General features: G+C 32.0%; 2 protein-coding genes across 5 annotated transcripts in view; both read right to left on the bottom strand.

Moving 5' to 3' along the window:
* Positions 1 to 1,095: 1,095 nt before the first annotated feature.
* LOC140667350 (protein Star) lies at positions 1,096 to 17,885 on the bottom strand. Of its 4 annotated transcripts, none has more exons than XM_072895211.1 (6): positions 17,668 to 17,885; positions 8,512 to 8,703; positions 7,750 to 7,963; positions 6,509 to 6,673; positions 6,228 to 6,422; positions 1,096 to 5,834 (listed from the first exon to the last, which is right to left on the bottom strand). In XM_072895211.1, the coding sequence occupies exons 1-6, from the start codon at positions 17,682 to 17,684 to the stop codon at positions 5,643 to 5,645; spliced, it is 975 nt and encodes a 324-aa protein (XP_072751312.1). In that variant the 5' UTR covers positions 17,685 to 17,885; the 3' UTR covers positions 1,096 to 5,642. The 4 variants fall into 4 exon arrangements, with proteins under 4 accessions (XP_072751312.1, XP_072751313.1, XP_072751311.1 ...); XM_072895212.1 differs by lacking the exon at positions 17,668 to 17,885 and adding an exon at positions 14,092 to 14,562; XM_072895210.1 differs by lacking the exon at positions 17,668 to 17,885 and adding an exon at positions 13,964 to 13,998.
* The window catches only part of Lost (methenyltetrahydrofolate synthase domain-containing protein lost), a 30,645-nt gene continuing 27,971 nt past the window's right edge, over positions 15,857 to 18,530 (bottom strand). The window contains exon 6 of the mRNA XM_072895198.1: positions 15,857 to 16,049. Coding sequence (XP_072751299.1) covers positions 15,892 to 16,049 — 158 coding nt within the window. The 3' untranslated portion in view covers positions 15,857 to 15,891. The remainder of the gene's footprint in view (positions 16,050 to 18,530) is intronic.

Below are 18,530 nucleotides of genomic sequence, written 5' to 3'. Positions count from 1 at the left end.
ATATTTTATTCAATGTTTTATATCGTTTGATTTTTCAACAATTTCAATATAATTCGGATCAGAAGAACGCGCAGTAAAACAATTCAATCACAGAACCGAATAATTAACATAACGGAAAGCCTTGTTATACATCAATTATTTAAATTTAACAAATTATTAATCTGTATTTTAAAATGCTTGTATATATATATATATATATATAAATACATTATAGAGAAATATTTCGGCAACAAAAGCATGTATTCAGCTCTTTTATCGATAAATACACGCATTTAGCACGTAGTTCTCTCTCACATTACTTATACTATAAAATTTCCGAAATAAATGCGTACATTTATCAATAAAAGCGCGTTCTGAATATCAAAGTATTAGTTTTTGCGATATAAAGCGCGCTAATGTTTACGTGCCGAGGTCCTGTTATCGTGATGCGACATATTCCAATCATATATTGTAAAATTCCTATTGAAAACACGATCACGACTTTATTATTCACGAATTTATTATTTTTTCTGTTATTATCATAAAAATAAAGTTGATTATTTAGATAATTTAAATAAATAGATAAAAACCAATTTTATTTATAAAATTTCATAAAAGTTTAAAAAAAAAAGAAATTTTATTTACATGATTAATTAAAAAAAATTCATTTGAAATAATTGCTAGACAGTAATTTATTCCAGAATTAAATTACACTGTAAGTTTTTTCTCTGTAATTTACAAAAATAAACTTTATAAGAAAATTATAACAAAAGATAAAAAAAACCTTCTTCAAATATCTTACTCAAATTTATTAATAAGTAAAAGATTAATAATTAAAGAAACGCTTTAAAATTATTATATGTAAAAAATTGCAAATTTAAAGAATAATTCTAACTTAATTAAACTATAAAATACTTAATTAAAATATTATCTTTGCAAAAATTTATATCATTGATAAATTCCAGCTCTAAAATATTAAAAACCTGTAAATAATGTAAATAATAATAAATATACAGATTTCTGTGTAAGAGAGTATTTATTAAATTAGAGAATATGTATGTGTGTGTGTGTGTGTATATACATATATAAGATTAAAAGATAAAGGTCAATAAATAATTTGTGATTTCAAAATATAATATTTAAATTTATTGCTTTCGAAAGGAATCGGCTATTTTTCGCAGAACAGAAATGCAAGAAGCCTACCTACGTTATACCTACAAAATATAAATACGATGTAAAAAAAAAGCAAACAAAAAATACAAAATGTTTTACATATATGTATATTAAGTATAAATATTGACGAGAAAACGAAAAATATATTCGAATTAATAGTAACCGTGATTAAAAATAAAGTAGCAAAAAAGTGATTTATTTCTCCAAGTAATATAAGGATTTACAATGAAATTGTAGTTTTGCATAATTTTATTTGTTTAAGTGCATATTCTTGCGAATAAAAATTTGCACTTATAATTTACATAATTTTTTGCTACAAAATTTTTATTTGCCGAGGGTGAAATGAGAATGAGATTGCATTTATCTATGTTCAGATCGTGAATGATTAGATTGCGATTCTTATTAAATATTTTTGTATTTGCTTGAGAATAGTGAAATTCTCAACTCTAGAATCATATTATATTTTTTGAAATATTGAACTTTTATGTTCTATCTATCTATATAGTATACATAGATGAAAATAGTATATATACATGAAAAATTTCACTAGTAACAAAAAAGAAGATAGGAAAATCTATTATTTCAATATTTTTACTTAATTTTATTTTATTGTATTAGTCTTAATTAAGATCATATTTATCATTGTCATAATATTAAATCTATTAATAATATATATTACGTTATGGTGATTTTTACAGAATAAAATTCTATTTATATAAATAATGTACATATACACACACGAGGTAGAAACAAAGAGAGAGAGAGATGGAGACAACAGAGACATTCTACATCAAAAATTATAATTTTGACCCTAGGTATGTGAAGTTTCACTATTTCTCTTAACAAAATTTACGAGTTCTTGATGAAATTTTCAAGGTCTTTCAATACGTGGATCTCTATAAATCCGTGAATTTCAAATTTTCCAGAATTTCAATCAGAAAACTTCGGAATCCAATTTTTCAACATCTGGAAGAAAACTTCTGCTTTATGATACTGTTTTTCGCTTTTCGTGAAAATTCAAAAACCGTGAAAATACAAACACGTTTTATGCGATTAGCAATAGAAATAACGCAATAATCATCGCAACGAAGTGATGCTCGATGCAAAAATGCATTATTATTCAGTATCCATTGTACTAAATACTCTAATGAATCATGCAATCGCAATAGTGCGTCAGTAGATTCTTAAATCAGAAAATCCGCTTTCGTAGCATACATTTAACGCTAATCACACCTAGTTTTCATTCTTGATTATATAATATGCGATTTGATTAAATTACAAATATAAATGAAGAATTATATGCATTATATCATGTTTAGCGTTAAACATGCATTACGAATATAAATAGTTCTCGCACTGTCTAAAGACATCGCGTAACCGAAATTCAAATAACATAAAAATAATATTTTTTATTTAATATTCTTGTTTCAGGTGTCAGTACTTCACATAATGAATCTAAACTTCCATTAAATTCTTTAGAATTAAGTAAGTTCACAGATTGGAGAAAACATATTTACAGAAAATAATAATTTTTCGCGAACCAAGATCAGAAGAATTTTAGGGATTGATATTTAATATTCAAATGGCAAACATTTTCTTCCCGCAAAAATAAGTGAGAAATACGTATTTACACTTTTATATATTATTCTTAAGTGAGGAATACGTATTTAATCTGATTATATAAATAAACAGATTAATAATAAAATATCGATCTAATTTCTTATTTCCCTAAAATTTTTTACTGATGGATCACGAAAGCTTATAATTTATAGAACTAATATTTAAAAGAAAATAATAACTGGAGATATATAACTATTTAATATATACATAGATTCTTATCGCGGATAGAATTTAACAAATGCGAGAACTAATTGCGCGGATTAGTATTACTTTTCAACACTATTATGCATAGAATATTTTAAAAAAATATTATCTTACGCACTAATAAGGCCTGCGTTTTAGATATTTATGTCTTTATTTGTCACATATATAGCACTGAATATAAATGTTCTAAGTTCTAATAACGAGCGGATCAAATTGATCATAAATCATTACTCATCTATTATTTGATTTATGACCAATGTAACACGATGTGACATGTGACATGAAAAACGTGCTCGGTATAAATATAAAGGTGAGATTTGGACGGTCGCTTTTAATTCTGAGCTCGTGGCGCGAATATATGCGGGAGCTTAAAAAATAGCTTAGATTAACTCACTTTACTTATCACTGTGATAACACATTGACGTGTGTGTGTGTCACATTGGCGGCGATTCCTGCACACGCGTGCATGTTCCTTAAAAAATAAAAAAATCGACGCTCCCTTCATAAAACGCATCATTATCAATTACTGTCGCTAACTTACCTTAGATTAAAACGTGCTAGCGTAAAATTGTACAAAAGTAAGGTTTCCTCTTGTTTTTTTATATGGAAGATATTGGATATGGACAGTTGAATTCTTCTGTGACTGAGTAGGATTTATCGGGATTGGATTTTCGAGTAGATTTTCTCGGACCATTAAACGATGGGGTCTTTTGAACCTTTGAATTATCAGATTCACGTGTCATGTCAGTGTCTCGGAGAATCCGTGCTTTGAGGATATACTTTAATTTATAGAACTATGAAATTATAAAGAGCTTTGAAAATATCCGATTCTTATATCGTAAAAATAATATTTTTACGCGCGAATATCTCATACGTTCTTTTTATTACGAAAAAGATTATTACGGAGACAAGATTGAATTGACAAGCTATTATTTAGCTCAGTCGCGAAAGAATTAAATTCTCGCCTTCTACTGCAGTCCTAGTATTTTCTACGTAAAATTAAAATTTAACATTATATTCCACAAAAATTACAAAAACAATCTGTTGTTATTATTTCATTTTCTCGAGATTAAATCAATTTCACGTTATTTCTCATCAAGAAAAATAGAAAAACACGTAGCAAAGAACGAAAATCAAAATTAATTTATATACACAAGGCCAATAATTTTTGCTATCATATTTTACAGATACGTGAATTATAATGAAAATCAGTTTGTAACTAATACAAGTTTTTTAACACAAACTGTTACATGTTTAGTCTATGGAAAAATTAGTATCTATAATCTAGAAATTTCTTTTGTATTTTTATCGTGTAAATATTGAAATAATTATTTAAAAATTAATATCTATTGCTGAATTATATTCATTAATCATTCGCGTGTAAAGATATGTATGAAATGAACTGAACATTATATGTATAATGGTGTCACGTGATTTTGAAGTATTTTATCGCGAAAAAAATGAAATGTCACAAGAGAGTTGAAAAGTGGTTCTGTGTTTTCACACGGAATCTCAGTCTTTGTCGTACGCATCATTTGCACACATAAATATAAAAATTAAAATAGCTCTCTCTTATCAGGCTCGTTGGTAGTTATCGATACATGTAAACTATAACTGAAGAAAAGAAAACGAGAAAAATCGTAGCACGTCTCACGATAAGACATATACAGAGAATCATGTATCTATGAAGCAGATTTAAGGATTCACGTTTCCGTCATAGCAACCGCAAAATATACGCGCGTTTAGAATACGATATCACTATATTTTGTTCGCGTGGGAGAAATCTTTGCATCTCTTATTGACTGTTCGCATTTGATAAGCGTATATCAAGAACGCCGGAGAGTAATCTGAAAAAATTTTCGATTTCTCAAGGCTGTTTACAAAGTTACAAAGTTTCAATTTCCAAATCTAAAATAATTCATCTTCTGGATGAGGGCAATTTATTAGAAGACAATAATATAAGGAGAATTAATTCTTAGACTTTATATAATTTGTAATCCAGGTACATTATAAGATTAAGGTATCATTGAAACTTAAACAATAATTTGAAATTTCATATTCTTGAAAATATAAATCTCTTTCAAAATTTGATTTCCAAATTTTTAAATTTAATTAGGAAAATTGTATATCTATGAGCTTTTGAAAAATCAAAATCTTAATTTTTCAGCTATACTTTTAACTCTCAACTCCATATAGAGCTTAAATTGTTGTTCAAAATATAATCATTAAATCTTCCATTGTAACTTTAATCAAAATCCTTAAACTCGCGAGTCTTTCGAGATTTAATCGATAATTGTTATCAGCATATGCGTTTTAAATTGCTGATTAACATTATCCTATAAAATGCAAGAAAGACAAACTTACCTTTTGTTAAGTGCCGAAAATATTGACATGAGACAACAAATTTGAAAATTCAACAGAAAATTAATTCTACGATTGATTACTTCCGGTGTCCTTAATATCGACGGTGAACTAAATCATCCTTGTGTGAGATCGAACGGGAGATCGCACTTTTGATCGAAAGAAATATTTCTAGGCAGCGATTAAAATATTAAGAACGAATCAAAAGCGCAGTGAGGAGGATTAATGGCGTCTCGAGTTGCTTATATGTTTTATTCAGTGACAGACTTCCTCCTCCCTCAGTCTATCGCATAATCTAACCTGAGTCAAGAATCAAATTTTATGCTACTGTACGAAAAAATCAACTTTCCGTTGTCTGTCGTATATATGTGCTTGTATCTCCGGCTGATCATCTTGTCGACGAAGTTCTTTGTCTCTGTCTCGTTGTAATTGTTGTAATTCCGGCGTATCGACACTATCGATATTCTTATAGTGTCCCAAGGGATGGTGTCGAGTACCTATAGTAATTTTTAATCGCTTTTACAAGCTCTGCGACACTCGTTACCGATTATTTTTATACAATTCCTTGATCGATCACATTTTAAAAAGATACTTTCTAAGCAAAATTATCAATCGAAATGTACATTTAGCATGTTAATATGTACAATTTTAATATTAAATAATATTTCACTTTTGAGATTTGAATCTTGAAAGTGAAATACTATATCTGCTCTATATTTGAATATTAAAACGTGTTAAAAATATGTATGTGCGCGATGAAAAGTAAAAATATATATATGTATGTACTTACATACACATATTAGTTCTATATACCAAACACACAATTGTACACATGAATAAATAAATTTATAAAATTTTTAATAAGAAAATTATATAAAAAAATTATTTACGTGGCCATCGGAAGCATCGGGACTGTCCAAACTTAGATAATCCAAGGTCGTAATGTTATATGCCAACAGTACGCTATAGAGAGGAAAGCACTTTAGTCTAGTGGTAGGAAAGCCGTCGTCCGACGACACGAGGCTGTTAGGGCCGTCGCCCAATTTGGTGACCTGAACCTCCGGTGACTCCTGGTGGTATTTTATCTGTAATATCGTTCGCGCATGTGAAACGCATGTGTTCGATTTGTCATCGCGCTTCAATGCCGAAGGAAATTCGATCTATCTCTTACCTCTTTGGTATCCGTGTCCGTACTAAGACAGGCGTGAAGAACCTTCGATCGCGGATTCCTGGTGCTCCTCTGCGCTTCGAAGAAGCTCTTAGGCTCGGTTAGTATCAGAATGCCACGCCAATTTAGATTGGATTCAAGCCAAGCGGTGCTAGAAATCGCGCTTATCTGAAAAAACAATGACGCTTCATAATAGTCGGTAACAGGATTTATGATCCCGAAAATCGCGATAGGAATCGAGCGATAAACCGAATACACCACCTAATTTTCATCCTTCGTGTCTAATGACGAGAAGACAAATTGGAAAGCGAAGAGATACCGAAACATTTATCTCGTTCACCTATTTTTAACTGATTGCATGCCGATGATAATTTGCATGTTTCGCTAATACCACAGTACATTATACAGTGAATGATAAAGAACTGCAATATTGCAGTATGTATATATGTACATACATCTAATATAGGTATCTAAGACTATTAAAATACTGACCCATTTTAAGGCCAAAACTTGACAAATTGCGAAATAAAATGTACAATAAAATTTTCATTGAGATAAAATTTAATTAGAAACTTTTCAAGAAATATGCTTTGTAAACTTTCATATATGTATATTATACAATATATGAAAAATATTTTGTAAAAATATCTTCTGAAAAATTTACAAAATCGCAATAAATGCTACATGAAGCGCTATTATTTAGAAATTTGTAATCTTTTAAATTTTTACGATGCTTTTGTACATGGAAAAAAGCGCAGAAATTTTCAATTTAAAAAATTCATATTTTCCTAGAAAAAGTTTCTCTGTGATTTTTTAATATTTAATAGTAAAAATATATAATTAAATTTTTATATATTTAAACTTTATTTAAAAAATACTGTAAAAAAAATTCCAGTACTTAATAATATCCCCTAAATTCTTAGGAAAGTTTAATTCATAAAACAACCTTTTATTTTCAATTGTTTAATAATTTGAAAAATGTTGCCAAATATCCTAACTTTTCAATCTATGAATGTTCTCTCTAATTACTTCTGAGTTAATTGAACATTCTGTCAACAATTAAGAATTTTAGAAGACTTTGTACGATATACACACGTCATTTTTCACCGTCCATGAACTGCGAGTTCCGCAAACAAAGAGAGATTACACCGTCATATTGAAAAGATGAGGGGCTTCCAATGTGTACAGCGCGGTGACATGTGAAACATTAATCATGCTTGGGATTAAAATGGAATATTTCTCACCCTGCTGATGTACTCCACGTAAATACCCTCGCGCTTGCCCTGCGTCAAGATGTTCACTATCTTCTCCTCCAATGACTGGTTGGCGTTCAATGGGTCCTGATGGGTCGTGGATTTCAGATGCACCTGTCGTATGTATGCGACCAATTGCGGATTGTCCATCGAAACGCTATCCAGCACGTAGTCCCTGGTCATGTTCGCATCGAACGCCTGTCTCCTGTAACGGAACATTCGCTTTAAGCTACATCAGTGGTGTTCAACCTTGTTTTAATTTGGAATTCAATCATTTAATCCTTTTGTAGAAATAAAAAAATAAAGAATAATGATTTCCATATGAATTCACACCGAAATTCGATCGTTTTTACGGCAAATTGCGTATCGCGCATACGCTTTTTTCAACTGTAAAATGATGCAATTTTATTAGGCGAAATATATGTGAGATATATTTTGAGAGCATTTAAGGCGAAAAATATTTTAGTAACAAAATTTCAAGAAGACAAAGGACAAGAATGGAACGATTACGTCAAGATTCTTATAAAATCTAATATAGAATTTCATATTTTTATTTACATTTTTTTCTTTCAAATAATCACAAGTAATATTTTTTTCTAACATTATGAGACTTGAGATCAAATTTTGTCAAAAGTTAAAAATAAGAAGAGATTTTTATTATCACATAGAATAACAAAAAAATTCTAAGCTTTATTTAAAAAGATGCTTTTAATATATATATATATATATATATATATATAACTCAATGCTAACCTCATAGCTGCCGCTTCGCTCCAGACCAAAAGCACGGCCATGGCAGTGCAAAAGGCGGCAAGAAAGGCCAAGTAGGGGGCCACTTTTCTGCACCAGGCCCTTTTGTAACTGCCAAATGATTTGCCGACCAGGGTAGGCCCTATAAACGGTGGCACATTTCCATTTGGGGAAGGTAACACTGCGGGAGCCATTCTGTAAAAATAGAACGAACGTGTAAACACGCCTTGCACGCAAATCACGGAAATAAGACACCCGGTGAGTTGCAATCTGACAACTATGTGATGTGGCACGTATTTTATTGTATTCTATTCTCGAAGGTGCTTTTAGCTCCAGGATCTTTAGAACAGCAGGTAAATATAAGAATTTTATGATCTTTCAACTGTATTGTATTAGCCTTAAATAGATGACCATAAAATCTTTTACTATTAAACTAAAGCGATTTAGAGAAAAGTAAAGGATAGTTCAAAAAAGTAAAAAAATTGTAGTAAAGAAAATCAGCGAAAATTAGCGGATATTACTGAAATAAGATATTACTCTTAATCTAACAATAAGTAACTTAATTAGTAACCAATAAAACTTTGCTTCGCAATTAACTTATAACGACGAGTATTATACGAAATAGGTTTACAATTAAAATTGATGAAAGTAAATTTGATCTGAAATTTAATCAAGTAAGAAACTTTAAAATAGAATCGATTTTTGTTCAAAAATAAAAAGAAAACATTACGTAGCTGTTTTCTCCACTAAGAAAAAATCGGACGTGATGTTCACTAAAGAAACGGTATTTATAAAAAATGTGAGTGTTCTGAGACACCCTATACACGCGTAGCAAGGCATGCAGGTATATAAGTGTGAGTCACCCTGCACTTTCTAACCATCATTTTTTCAGTCACGTTCAAGTGAATGCACACTTAAGGATTCGAGACAAAGGAAGACCCTCATGGATCAGATTATCACACATTTGTTATCTATCACAAATCGTAATTCCGCCGGTTGAAAATTTTCGCGATTAATTAATTTTATTTTACGCAACATATTTGTGAATTTTATATTATATATTATATATTTTATATTCTCGAAGTTATTATAAAGAGCTATCCATTTATGAATTTTTAAATGTTTATTTTTATCAGAATTTAATAAATTAAAAATATTATAGACTTTTATATATTAAATCATAAAATATGTTAATTATAAAAAAAAAAAAACATTCTAATTCAGAAAATAGAAATATATAGTTGTGAGAATTAGTAAACAAAATTGCACTTATTTTGTAAAAATAATTGCAGATATATACTTTGTAAATTTTGTTTATTTAGAAGTCTGGACTTTTATGAAAATGCTGTCTTATATTTTTAATTTGACGTTTTGATAAAAAGAGACCACAGACTTTTTATAAAATGTCTGAATTTACAAAAAGCCTATAACACATATACGAGACAAGTTTGAGTGCGTTACACCGTACGGAACAATGTTTGCTCCGTTATTTGTCTCACACTATTAAAGCAAGGTGTGCCATGTTAGCGGTACAAACTTTGCATCACTTCGTGCACGGTTCGTCTAACTAATTCACTGCAAACTTCTAGCGAAGATAAAGCAAAGCAGACATTTGCTATAAAATTTATTAGCAATTATTTACTGATCTAAATTAATATCAATATTTTTTATTCTACGGTGTATTTTCATAAAATTCATTCTTATATAATCCTTAATTAATCAATTAATTTAAGATCAACCTCGTCCAGATATTTTTCTTTCTCAATTATAGTTTTCAAATTCTCAAATTATCAAAAACAAAGAGGATATAACCAAAACTTCCTTTATATTTAATTTATATTTAAATTTAATAGACTTGTATGTATTTCGACTACAATAGATTTATAAAAACGGTGATGTATATTTAATGTAGAAAATAAAAAAAGTACGTTGTGTAAAAGTGTTGAATCGAATCGTCATTAACGTAAAACCGGCTCACGATCTGTCAGAAGATTCACAAACGAAGTCTGTTGCAGCATCGCGGCATGATTTTTTGACACATTTTAGCTGCTCACGAATATATCCATCGCTATATTTACTCACTTCACTTTCACCGGTTCCATGATGATTCGTGTTCTGTCTTATCCGTGAAATCGAAGAGATCGGTAAGACTTATGCGAACGGTGTATCATTTATATATCTCTCGTCCGTTTCTGCTCACGTGCGAGTGTTCGGCACATCCCTGAGGACGATGCGCAAACCGATCCGGTTTCGCGACCGGGTCCAAATTACACACTTTTGTACCGATACGTTATCGCACTTTTCGATGATCGAACACACGTGCGAGATGTACCTATGTATATCTCACGTCAAATTGCGAACGTATCGCGACGAGTGTCGCGCGGTCACAATATTTGGTAAACGAATTTAGCTGAACGTTGTGTCACGTGGCTCGACCTTCTCGGCGTGTTGTCGTCTTGTGTTGTGTGTCATAGATCGTTTCCCCGCGCGTCGTGCCCGTTCCGCTTTCCCCGACGTTGCAATGTGAAAATCTCTCGACAAGTGTCGGGGCGGGAGAATGATAAATCGAAACCAAGAAACTCACTTCGCCCCCTCGTTTTCCCTTTGTTTCTCACACTATGTATTTGTTGCAGGTTTATTGTGTAAAAAATTGAATATATTCCATGCAGTCTCGAATTATTTTTCAAGTGTCTTTCTTAAAGTACAGTTTACAGAATGCAAATTTTTATAAATTTCTTCGAAATACTTTTGAATAAATTTCTTTCACACCTTCGAAATGTCAATTCCATCAATTGTATAAATCTAAATTTTTAATGTATAAAAAAATTTAAATCTTTAATATATAAAGTTAATACCTAATAAAAAAGTTTTTATTGTTAGATAATTTGTTTTACGTTATAATTTATTAATTATTTATAAATTTTTATTATTTATTAATTTTTAGCAATTTTTTAAATAAATCTAATTAAACAGTTATTGAATACTCAAGATGTAGTTAAATATCTTTTGATTGTTCCACTTGTATGTACTCTTTAAAAGCTCTTTAAAAATATTGAAAATATATATTAGCTTAAGTGATTCTTATGTCTTTTTACAATTAGATATAGGATCAAACGTTTCAAGTATTCACTACACTCTTTTCTTCGCTCTTTTTCTACATGTTTTTTTTTTATTATACGACTGTCCCCTCGGAGGATTTCGACTCGATGCAGCTGTATTTTTATAGAACCGAGCCCTTGAAGTACTGTTCACTGTTCTCCCTTTTCTAAATTTCGCTCTTATTCTCCCGTGTATTCATTACAACCCCGCTTTAAAGATCTTCCACGTGTTTCTTAGCACGACTGAAATTCTTCACGAGATTGACATTCCTCCAAGATTTCTGCTTTTCTGTCACATCCCGTTAATAGAAATCGATCGCTGCAGCAAAATCGCTTTTACCGAGGTCGATTGAATCAGGGGACCTCACGAGAATGCCTTTCGTTTTTCAATCTTTGTCTTTCACCCGCCGTTCCTCTTCTCTAGGAATGCACTCACGACTTCCCCCGCGAGAATTCCCCGACAGATTCCCGGCGGATAAACGAGGGGAACCCTCGTCGACAGATAACGACTGAATCAAGATCGTCTCGTTCGCTGGAGGGTCGATCCGCTTCGTCTGCCGTCCCTAGGTCGCCGACTTCTTCGTTGTCGACCGACATCGAATCATATACATATATCGATTCGAGAGCGGGACGACAACGACCGTACGCGGTACGCGACGGCCGAGAACAAAGGCGGCGTCGGGAGTCGGGAGTCGGGATCGCGGCTCGATGCGACGCGACAAACGAGCGTGCCGGGACGTTTGTGGCGGCTGTGTCGCGTCGTGCTGAGGAAACGTGTGTCGTGTATTATGGTCGAATGTCGCATTGCAGAGCGGTGGCGGCGGCGGCGGCGACGACGGCGGCGGCACGATGATGCCATGCCCGTCGCTGCCGCCGCCACCGCGTCGTCTGCATCTGTCGCCGTCTGTCTTCGTCGCACCCGCGTAGTCCCCGATCGACTCGGATCTCTCCGACCCCTCGCATTTCTTCGACGGAACTTCTGTTCTGTCAGTGTGTCGATAGACACACGCGGGGGCCTCCTGCACGACAGACGGTGAGCGAAGAGGCTCGCATACAACGACGTGGAGGAAAGAGATTCTCATTATTGTCTACTTTCTCCACAATATATCAGTGATGAAATTGAAAAAAAAAAAAAAAAAAAAAAAAAGAAACTGCAGCCACGTGCGGATTGGAACAATTGTATGAACTCGTTTCACTTCAAGATTGCATTGGAACCGATAATTGTTAATTTTACTGCACGCGCGTTTTGCATCGCTAGCTCAGAATCAAAAATACTGGCAAATAGGATAGCTTGGCTTTTATGGCTTTGGTATTTTATATCTCCCGTAGATTCGATTGCACATTCATCATTGATACGCACGAGTTAACGTAACAATGTACATACATATGCATATAAGAAGTCGACCGTAAATCCGAGCATCGTGTAGCAGAATTTTTGCTGCATTCTAATGATCAAGATATTTGTAAACTGTTTACCAATGTACTTACTTATTTAAATGCCTGGATAAAGTATAAATAAAAATTTTTCGAACCATTTTATGTATGTATCAGCGCATGTATCGGTGCATTCAACCAAATTGTCATATAGCAAATATGTATGTATATATAAACAATGACGTAAATTAAAAATTATTAACAATAAAGACTAAAAGGCTCACAAATTAAAATTATAGGAAAATATAAAAAGCCATCTAGAGCCAAGCGCCAACAATTATTGTGTATGTGAAAATTAGAAAGATAATTTTATTTAACTTATAATATCTACGTTATTTGTTCACTTGAACACAATCGCTTGGCATGCGTGTATATTCGGTATGTTAAAGATAATTTCGTTTTCTAAAGATAAGTATAAAAGTCTTTAGATAAGTGGGATAAAAAAGACGAGGAATGGTATTTTTACTTGAATATATAAAGTTGTTTTGCAATAGATTTTGATAAAATAAATTATATCTCATTAATATTATATTCTTTAAAATGTTTTTTCTCTCGTATTAAGATAATTTCTTTTCTTATCTTTTTATTAGCAACTGATTACAAATATTTATTAAAAAATTATATATTTCTAACAAATCGAAAAACTCTTTTTCCTCTTTCGAAATGATTTTAATTCAATAATCAAAATTCGATTTATATCGAAAATGAATCAACTTATCTTCGCGACAATGCTGAAGAAATGAGATTTTTGTATTAATCACAGCTCGGTAATTCTTACACAGACTTGCGTAATCACACTGCATACGCACTTACGCAATGTTTCACTTCTTTTATACTAAATATGAGATATCTATCAAGAGAGAGATTGTGCGAAAATTCTTGTTAATCTTTGAAACTAAAAAGTATAATAATTCTTCTCTTACCTCGTTCTTCGCACTTCCATTATTTGTCAAGGTACTTAGACTTCTTTATATTATTTTAGAGATTTATAGATAAAACTTAGATAACTAAATCTCTTAGATTCATGCCCATATGCACTCTTTCCGCGTACCTGAACCCGCGGCGACCTATCCTTTCGCGTTTCAGTCAGGAGATTGGAACATCATCCACAAACAGGTTTCCCTCTTGGAGCGGTGTCCGTCCTGTTCGCGCAATTCGTCGCTTTAATATCCCAAAGACAAACGAGCAGAGATCAACTCGATGATTCGACCCACTGACGAACAAGTCACACACTGCGAGCAGTGTTTATGACACTGCGCGGATGATGACACGCGAGAGTACCCACCGAAAGGAAGTTCTCTTTCTCTCTCGCTCCCTTTGTCCTTGTCTCTCTAACTCTTTTCCTTTTCTCGCCTCCCACGCCAGTCTTGCAAAGAGTTACCACGGAACTCGACACAGATAGAGAGAAAGAGAGAGAAGGACCGTCGCGATTCACATTCGCGCGTTCACCACTGATCATGGGATGACACCTGAACAGCCAACTACAGAAAAGGAAGTGCAGGCAACGTACTACCGCTGTGCCCTGACTCGTGGCGAGTAGTCTGCCTCGACTGCCCTCCAGCACCTGGAACCTAGCGCCTGACGCTGGTTCGTTCGCCGAGTACAATGCCTCCTATATCGGGTGTCCTTCTTTAAAACGCCGCCTATCTCCGTTCTCAACTATCCCCTTCAAACCGACGCGCGAGGCTACCTCTCTCTTTCTCTCTCTTTCTTTCTTTCTTTCTTTCTTTCTCTTTCTCGCTTTGACGAGGACATTTTCCGCTCTCCTAGCCAGGTTGTAGTCAGTGATTCTCATCCTGTCCAGGTAAATGATGCCGGTCAGTTCCAGAACTGATTGTGAGAGTATAGTCGCGGGGCCGTTTATCGGAAACTCGAAGAGATTGAGATTTCACGCTCTGTGTGATTTGTGAGATATTAATAACTTTTAACTTTTTTTTAATTAAATTGTTCGTTAACAAATAAAATCAGAAAAAATAGTGTGATGATGTTTGAAGACATATCTTTCTCTTTTATTAATCTTTATGCTTCTTTCGGTTTTTATCTTATTTTCGTATCGTATTACAAATGTCAAAATAATGTTATTTGCGTTTAAGGATTTAATTTATATGTACATTGTATTAATTGTAATAATATAATGCCATAAAAACATAAATATATTGACATGAACTGAATGAGGCATGTTTCAGAAGATGTCGCATATCAACTTTCTTCTAATGAATCTATCGCGATATTGTTTATAAGAATTTTTTATAAGAATCTAGATGAGAAAATTATACAATTCATCAAGCAGAATTGTGCAAATATGCAAAAGGAATCTGAAATTAATTTCTTACCACGCTTTCGAGATACTTAATGCCTCTCGAGATGTATATGTGCAAACACACGATCTGTCATTTTAAAATTAAAAATATATAATACACTCTGGAAATGATAAAAATGCTCTCTGTTTGTACATAATTTAAACATAATTAATTATAATTTTCAATTTGTCGTTTATATTAGTCTTGGTGCTTTTTGAAATTTATATTTTGAAACAAGTATAAAGTTACAAAGATTTTTTTACGAAGTAATAAATTTTAAACACGAAAAAATTTGCATAAATACATATATAATAGCAGTCATGATTTATGTTCAATAAAGTATTTAATTTAAGTTCTTAAATTAGTAACGGAACCAAGAAATGCATTATGACTTTGTACCTCGGAAAGTGAAACGTTCGAGACTTTGTTACATTAAAAGAAAGTACATTAATTGCGCAATGTTTTAGGCACAAAACAATTAACACAGAATAGTATAAAATGCTCCGTTAACTCGAAAGCCGGACATTGCAGTTCAGGCAGTCGGCTGCGTGTTATTGATCCTGCAAGTTGCGCCCTTTGCATAGCGAAACATCGTTGTTGAAGTCGACAAAGGCGGCTGTGGCGTGCGCGGTTCTTTGATCGATGCAGAATGAATTAATTTTAGACCAAAGGAGCTTGCAGATCTCAGTTGCATCTGTGCACATCGTATCTGTACATGTCATGGATCGCAAACTGATTTAACTTTGATAAATTTCAGACTTCGACTTTGCTTTAGAGATACGAAAATGTGTAACATTTAATAGGTATATGTTATACATACCTAAGAATATTATATTCATTAAATATAATTAATTACAGTACATTTATATTTATCATGTGCTACATTCAATCGAAATACGATTCTTAGCTTGGAAATTTAACCGATTAAAATTAGATCGATGAATATTAAAGCTTTATTCGGTGCTGTTCTTTCTATTGTAATGATAAATATTAGATACGACGACCTTGACGATGGGCTTGTATTTGACGTATCGAATTTTTACGAGAGCGGCCGCGAAGCTAGACGTTTATGGATCACGCTTATAATTCAAGAGGCCAGCGGCGGCAGGTCGACGATAGGAGAACGTGGCATTTTTTATTTAGAAGTTCAGTACGGCATAATGAGATCACCTTCCCATGAGAGGTGAAAAGAAAAATCGAGTGAATGACGACGAAGGGCGAAACGAATGAATGCGATAACGAATAGCAAAAAAAGAAAAAGGGTAGCATAACGTCAGCGATATACAAAATCATTTCTTCACGGCAACGTGCGGTTTGAACAGAATAATTTAAGAAAATTCACGAGAAAGAACATGGCTTGAAACAGCCGTGCACCTGCCTTTTTTGAGCCAACATTATATTTTATTACGGAGAAAACGACCGTATGTTCGCGTACGACTATAAATGTCGGATGAAAAAAAGTTCTTTGAAAATAAAATAAATTTTTTATCTTATAATTAGTGGACTAATTAAGCGTAGTAGCGCAATTAAATCACTGATAACATAAAATGCTTTTTATGTTATCAGTGATCTGAATATTGCATATTTTTCTTATTATATATTTTTTTATTCGACAGAGATTTTATATATATATATATATATATATATATATATATATATATATATATATATATATATATAATATATCCTAGTTTAAAATTAATTAAAATTAAATAAAATTATTAAAATTCTAGAAAGGAACTAATATAAAAAGAAAATCTAGTTTGAACTTAAGTTATAAATTACAAGATTTTATTTTTATTTTTCAAAAATAATAATTTTGGAAATAAAAAATTAAATTTTATATTAAAAATTTAATTTAATTCTACAACACAAAAAATTTAAATAACCGTAAAAGACAATTTTCTCGCTATCTTAACTAATTTTATACTCATTAAAATTTCTCGATATATAGAGTTTTGCGTATACAATACGAAACATAAATTTCGCCGTGTAAAATTATAACGTGAGAAGCTTTTGCAAAGATTAATAATTCATTATTGATTAATATTTCATCCATTCGGTACACATTAATAATAGGCAGTGACAACATCACGATTTAAAAAGCAAAGATAATCAGATTTAACGATAATTGAGTTAAACAATTAACTATTCACCAGTTTATTCAATATTATCATTTTCGTTGGACATGATGATTATAAAAAAATATTATAGAAAAATATTTTAGAATTTAAGGGGTTAATATTTTAAATTGCTCTCTTGGGGTAAAAGGTTTTAAGTTAAAAGGATCAGTTATGAAAAATGGACTTTACATTATCTGACATTACCTGACATTGTTTTTCATATTGTGAGCCGCACACACTCCCCAGAGGCAGATGGCACGAATTTAGTCAACATTGAGAAAACAGCTCGATAGCCACGTCACCCTTCGTTTTGAGTCCAGCTGTATCTTGACTTCGAAGGGCTTGGAGTAATATTCTCGGAGAATAAAAGCAAATAGAATTTTTCTTTTTTTATATAACAACATTCCTAGCAATCTTAAAATTATCGAGAAAAATTATTTGAATATGTTGAAAAAGGACCTGAATGTTTATCCTATATCTCTTATCATGCTACTTTATAATATTCTTACATTTTTCTCTCTTTAGTTTTGATCTACTCATATAAAAAAATAAATTATACAAAGGGTTATCATATATTCTGCATATTGATATCCGATTTTTCGTTTTTTTTTTTCTAAGAAATTTTTATATGTATATCCTTCACACGTGATTTGCGAATAAACGTACAGTGTTGCCTATTTTAGATATATTCACGTTTTTATCTCTCATTTTCTTGTGTATCGTGCGTGCTTTCATAATTTACTTTGTAAACATTGTACATATTATACGACGGCTACTCTGAATATTTATATATGTATAACTTGTATTTTACATTTCTCATTTCTCTCGCTTATATCATATTCCGATCCTTGAAGATCACAGAAATTATACAGAACGTCTGTTATTGTCTTATTTCTCGCTCCCTCTACATCGTATCTTCGTTATAAGAGATGATTTAAAATTCTACCTTACATTTCACTTATTTTTTATTTTCTTTTTTTTTTCCATATAATCTCCTCCGGTTCTCAACAACGCAGATTAAAGAGTGCCAACCATTCTATACTTGTACCTCGCGTTTTATTCCCCGT

This window comes from Anoplolepis gracilipes, chromosome 6, assembly GCF_047496725.1.
Source record: "Anoplolepis gracilipes chromosome 6, ASM4749672v1, whole genome shotgun sequence".
NCBI lineage: Eukaryota > Metazoa > Arthropoda > Insecta > Hymenoptera > Formicidae > Anoplolepis > Anoplolepis gracilipes.
This window is presented reverse-complemented; position numbering and strand designations above follow the sequence as displayed.